At 42.3% G+C, this 6213-nt stretch overlaps 1 protein-coding gene across 2 annotated transcripts in view; it reads left to right on the top strand.

Moving 5' to 3' along the window:
• The window catches only part of disc1 (DISC1 scaffold protein), a 49576-nt gene that overhangs the window by 40683 nt on the left and 2680 nt on the right, over positions 1-6213 (top strand). The window contains exon 14 of one of the 2 annotated variants that reach the window (XR_001808785.3): positions 3602-3726. Coding sequence is in view for 1 of the 2 variants with exons in the window: in XM_017424322.3 (XP_017279811.1) it covers positions 3602-3725 (124 nt within the window). In the remaining variant the exon portion in view is untranslated. Of the gene's footprint in view, positions 1-3601; positions 3727-6213 lie in introns of those variants that run through there. The other variant, XM_017424322.3, reaches the window with a different exon arrangement.

Raw genomic sequence — 6213 nt, forward strand, 5'->3', positions numbered from 1 at the left:
ATTAGAACTGGTCCAGCTCCAAAACTACAACACCTCACTGGTATTTGATAAAAAGGTGAAATCTCTGCTAAAATCTTGTGTTTTGAATCAACATTCATATAAACTAATTCATGTCATTTCAGTGAGTCATCATGGTTGTGCCCTAAGTCCTCTGTTGCTTCAGATGAGGCTGATCCCCATGGATTTACAAACACACAAGTACATGTCATAGACACATTCAAGTCACTTGTTTTAAATAAATGCTTCTATTTTAATTAAGTTCTGGTCTTCATTGTAGCTGATGACCTCAGGATTTTTTAAAGTCTGGCTACGGCCCTGACCCCAGTAGATACTCTGAGCACCAACTGATCACATGAGAGAACTGCAGGCAGTACGTATCCCTTCTAGTTTCATAATTTAACATGTTTCCACACGTGAAGCAATGCGTTTTCATGCCTGCCTCCGTTTTACGCTGAAATCCGCTCTGAATGTCTTGGAAAGAAATGGCGGCTGGTGCAAACTTCCCTAACAAGACTCCAGTAAAAGAAGGATGGAGACGCTACTTAATTACGAGCTGCTTAATTTCTTATTTAACACGATCGGAGCAACTTTGTTGTTTGTAAAACCAATTAAACGGCTAAGTGTCACCCCCCCCTCCTCTTTGCAATATAATGTTTGAATTGTCCTCCTGGTGTAAAGCATCAGGTAGAACAGCACCCATGGGAACCCTGCAGAATTACCTGCTGCCTCTTACTGGTTATTGCTTAAGTAATCCTAGCAGGGCACACATGAGCGTGAATATTGAACTCCTAAATGACTCACTCAGCTTTGAGCTCATTTAGTCTTCTTTGTTCGCTCCGGTCTGATAACACGGCGCACCAGTAAGTGTATGCCTTTAATTCATTTATGCAAATTGATGTGTCATTGAAATCTCATTTCTTGTGTTTTCCTCTTAATCCCAGGCAGAGCCAGGTATTGTTGCGAGCCCCACCTGGAGCAGAGCAACGTCTCTCCGAGTGTTTATTTTAACAGTTTGTGTGCAGAGCTGCTTCCAAACTGTCAGCCTCGTGTTCACTCGTGTTGCATTATGCAGAGAGCTCGTGTTTTCTGTCCTGTAGTTGAAGTTACAAACGCTGGCAGACGGATGCAAAATAAAGAAAGGATCCGCGACAAAAAACACGGGACTTTTAATGAGCTTCATAACAAACAAAACTCGGGCAAGTCTGGTCCGGAAGGAGAAGGATTTAAAAGAAAAATGAGAAACCAAATGTAAACAACTTATTTTAAAACCAGCCTTTCCAGTGCTTTTATTTTGAAAGCAAGTGGATGTGTGTAGCACGAGCTGCAAAACCTTCGGCTCGGTCAGGAGAGGAGGGCTATGACTTTTATTTTTTTGTGAATTTTATTCTCCTCAAAATATTACAAAATGTTCTATTTCAATACAATTGGAGCTCTTCAAATCCTTCAGAAACATTCTTCTGTTTGAGATCTACTTCTGCAAATACTACTACTGCTAATGCTACAGCTGCGAGCTAATTCTGCTAATGCTAATTTAAATAAAAGCTAACATTTCATTTTCTTAAATTTAGTTAGCATTTTGCTATTTAAAGCTTTCAGCTAACCTCTCGTTACTTTTAGCATTTTGCCTTTTTTAGTTAGAAGTTTGCTACTTTTATGGTTTGATAGCATTTTCCTACTTTTAGCTTTCAGCTCAGTTTTGGCTTCTTCAGCAAAAAATGATCACAGCCATCCAGAACTTGAGAAAATACAGCTTCTCTAATAAATTTATATTTGGCCTTCTGGTCTGGTCCTCCACACCAACCTAGCCCCCCCCCCTGATTTTTAAGCTGACCGGCTTCTTAATAAAGACTAACAGAGAAACTGACTCTTTATTTTAGCTCCTAAAACACCAGAACAATAGATTGTGTACTGAGGCCGTATATATTTATTCCACGACCACATCAGGAACGATTTGCGCACTTCGCCGCGCCTCGGGCTGCTGATTTTATACCTTTCTTTTGGGGCATTACGTCATCCGGAGAAGGAGAGCTATTGTGGGCAGAAACCAGAGGCACGACTTTCTGCTGATTGTTCTGACACCTCTGAGCTGCAGGGAGTTGATATTTTTTACCTGCAGGTATGAGTCAGATTAGACTTTGTGTTGTTTGAGGAGAAAGCTGTGTGTGTGTGTGTGTTTTCTATGCTCCATATGTGTGAAGAAACTAGGACACAATGTCTGCAAAGGGGCCGTTCTAATTATGGCCAGCTTTCCTCTTCGAATGCTGCCCTACTGCACTCTGCGCCTCCATCAACCTGCCATCTTTCCAAACTCACTCAGCTGTGATGTGCAGAGAAACCACTAATTATGGCGCACTTCCCCCCTGCAGAGTCTTATTTATCCTATTATCATAGAAATGCTGTATTACTGATGGATCTGCTCATTAATGACATTAGTTCAAGGAAATCTTAAAGCTTTGGGAATCTAGAATCAACAAATTATGACTTGTTAGTAGCCAGTTAGTAGCTCTGTAACTATCAGATAGTTAGCCTTTGGGGCACGGTTGGAGAAAAGTTGCATTATGGGAAAAACCTGTTTTTGGAGCTGTAGTTTCTTAAATAAGCCCTCTCCTGTTTTCCATTCTGTTTTGGCTCTCCTCTGTTTTCTCCAGTTTTGGTGCTCCTCTCTAAACGCTACAGTAGCGCACAGTCCAAGTGGAAGCTAAAGTTAAAGCTTAAATAAGGAAAAAACAGTGGCTAAACGTTAAAATTTTCATTTTCAGTTGCTAAAACCTAAATGTAGCAACACCTTAGCTGAAAAAAAGGAAAACAGGAGCTTAAAGCTAAAATGAGCATAAGAAGACAAAAATATATCAGGTTTTGAAGGAACTGAAGAGATCTCAGTGTGTTACCAAGGGGAAGAAAGTTAGATAATTTAAAAAGTATGAAAGTTACAAACAATAAAAGTCAATGCAGATTATTCCAATTTGAGCTGAACATTTTGATAAATAAATGGTTGAAATACCACAAAGTATGTGGAAGTAGTTTGACTGCAAACATGTAAAAATAAATCAGGAGCGTCTGTGGATCAGTGGTTAGAGAGGTCGTCCTCCAATGAGAGAATTGGAGGTTCGATGTGCCCCATCGGTGTATAAATGGACTTTAAAGCACTGATTAGACTCTTTAGAATGATATATTAAGATAGTAGTCGGTTTTTTAGGATCCACATTTAGCTGCAGTGGTCCACTCATCACTTCATTACATCACTAAAAGCAACTTTTATTAAAGTCATTAAATTTAACATCAGTTGGCTTTGAATTCCAGAGCTGCACATCAAGGAACAACATTTCTTTTCTGTACCTTGTATGAATGTGTGTGGACGGGTAAATAACGGCACAGATTGTATTATAAAGCGCTGTGAGTGGCCTGGTTGACCATCTATTTCCAATAAAGTGATGCTGAACCAGGTAAATGCTCAGTTTTACAGATATTAAGCTAAAAGAAGATAAAAAAACACTCCTGCCATCCGTTTCGGTCACCAGACTATCAGAGTTAGTTTGAACAATGTCCTGATTCTTCATTCTGTGTATGTTTTGTTTGTTTGTTTGTTTTTCTAATTACCCAGGACGTGTGCAGCGAGGCCGAGGCTGCAGACCTGACGGAGCGCTGCGAGCTGATCAGTGACAGACTCATCGCCTTAGAGGATGAACTGCAGACAGCCATACTGAACAGAGATCAAGCCCTCGCCCATATCCTTTCAGTTCACTCTAACTTCACGTAAATCATGCGGCGTACCTCCCTGATGTCTCCGTTCATCCATCTGAAGGACCTCATTTCCTCCAGGCTTTTCGGCTCTCAAAAGTAAACATCCAGACTCCTCATTCTGTGATGTCAGCGCTCAGCGACTCTGCCTTCAGAGGGAAAATCTCTTATCTGACATCGTGGATCCATTTTAGAGAGGGAATAGTGGATAAAATGGGATCAGAGGATTGTTGTTTTTTGACAGTGCTGATGTGCCAGCTAGGAAATGAAATGGTAAAAGTCCACATGAGGTTGTTAGAGGGCCACTGATGTGCGCTGCCAATCACCGCAGGCTGAGATTAAAGCTGCCTGACGGGGGCAGATACAGGAATGTCACTGTAATGACTCTGCTCCTGTCATATCTTAATGTCCATCCTACGGCTGACCCTCCCCTCCCTTCTTTCCATCTGCCCAGTTCCACTCGATGGATCTGGTGCGGAGGAAATTACAATATCCATGATAATGACTCAAATCAAACTGTTGAAGCTGATTACAGGTCACAATACATCATTCTCTGCGCTAATTAGAAAGCTGATTGGAAATAGATTAGTCTGTTTTTCTTGCTCCACTTTTCCACTCCTGCATCGTTGGCTTATTATGGGAGATAATATTTCTGAACTGGGGTGGGGAGGAAAAAAAAAAACAAAAAAACAAATCCACCTAACCTTTTATTAATCACTTTCTGCCACAAGTTATGGGAACACATCTTGATGAATTTAGTTCGGACTCGGATCACGTGTTTTCGGTCGAACCTTGAAAACGACTTCCTGCTCAGGCTCAGGGTTGAGAAAGACCCTCAGCTACTACCCCACCAAACCTTAGCTCAATATATGTCAAATTAATTGGAGTTGGCTAATGTTGATTACGTGTGGCGACCATATTGAATTGATCGACTCCAACATCATCTGTGTGATAACGAGGTTCTTTATTTATGTACATTTCGCCTCTTTGTCAGAAGAACCCGCTGTAGTTTCCGAGGTCGGCGGAGGCTCCTCCGCTGGAAGCCTGATATCAATTCAGTGTGGCAGTTAGAAGTGGACCGAGGCGGGCCCGCTTCTTTCCACCTTTCCGTTTTCATGTCCTTAGATGTCACTTATTCCTTACAGCTGAAGCCGCTGAGCTCATGCAGCAGGGTTGTGAACTCTTGAGGACACCGGAGATGCGGGATGATATTGTTGGCTTGCGGGGTTGAGCAGAAAGCACTCTGGCGATGGCGCCGCTGTTGCCATAGTGACGGGAAGATCAAACCAGCAGACTATAAGAGCCCTAATTGAATCTCTGCTCTCAATAACGAGAGGTGCATGGACAACCACTGAGAGTGAATATTGAAAATGAAGACAAGGATGGGCAAATTTCTGTCTGTCTCTGAAGCTGCTTTGAAGGGTTTGCATATAATCCTGAGAATCTTCTTTCTTCCTGTTTGGATCATGTTGACCTGAAGCCAGAATCTCACTCAGCTCTGAATGTTGGAGAGTAGTTGGCGGCTAAAAATTACCAGACAACTGCAAAAAAAACCAAAAACCCCCCCAATTTTCAGAGTTTGTGCTCACAACAGGTTGGTGCTAGGGATGCAAACCGAGTACAAGTACTTCTGTTACTTGCTGATATGGAGTACTGATACGAGAACTAATAAATGCCATTACTCACGTCCTTAAAAGACATCCAGCTCGCAGCAGCACGAGTGAAGAAACGGCAAAGCATTAGTCTAGCGTTAGCTTAGCGCCTTCTTCGGGGACTGCGTTGGCAGCTGCTGCTCATTAAGCAGCTTGTTAGGCCGTTTTTCAGGCTCATTTATGACCTGTGGTGGAAGACTGATGACTACAGTCAGTTTCTCCTCAGAATGATGGAGAATATTGGCAGAAGCCGACCCGGCGGGGTCCTACACCGCTGCCTTGCTTTTTTTTTTACCTCAATGATGATGATGGAGGCCTTCATCTGTTTGCTGATTGTTTGTGTTAACTTCTTAAACAGAGCCAGGTACAGGTAATGGTACTGTGTCTTTTATGGGTACAAGTACACAGTGTCAGACCAATACTCAGACCCTCCAGGATTTCGCAATGTTGCGATCGCAACTATTAATGCAAAATCAAGCAAACCCCGCGAAATCGCAACTTTTTGCAACTTTGTCCAAAACACCGCAACTTTAACCCAATATTTATTGTTTCTGAAGTGATTCACCACCGTTTCTGCAGTCTAGTGTCTTCTTTGTGGGTTTGTGTAGCGTGGAATACAAAATAACCCCAAATAACTCACGAAGAAGACACGTGACGTCACTTCCTGTTAACCTCAGAATGCCGGGAGCGTGCAGGAGCAGCGACCGAAGCCAAAATGTGCGCTAATGCTTCACATTTGCCCACAAAGATTTCAGCAAACCAGTTTCCTCCCCAGCTGCAGCTGTTTTGCACGTCCTGCAGTGTAATCATGGAACATAAACGC

Source organism: Kryptolebias marmoratus, linkage group LG22 (assembly GCF_001649575.2).
Source record: "Kryptolebias marmoratus isolate JLee-2015 linkage group LG22, ASM164957v2, whole genome shotgun sequence".
Classification (NCBI taxonomy): domain Eukaryota; kingdom Metazoa; phylum Chordata; class Actinopteri; order Cyprinodontiformes; family Rivulidae; genus Kryptolebias; species Kryptolebias marmoratus.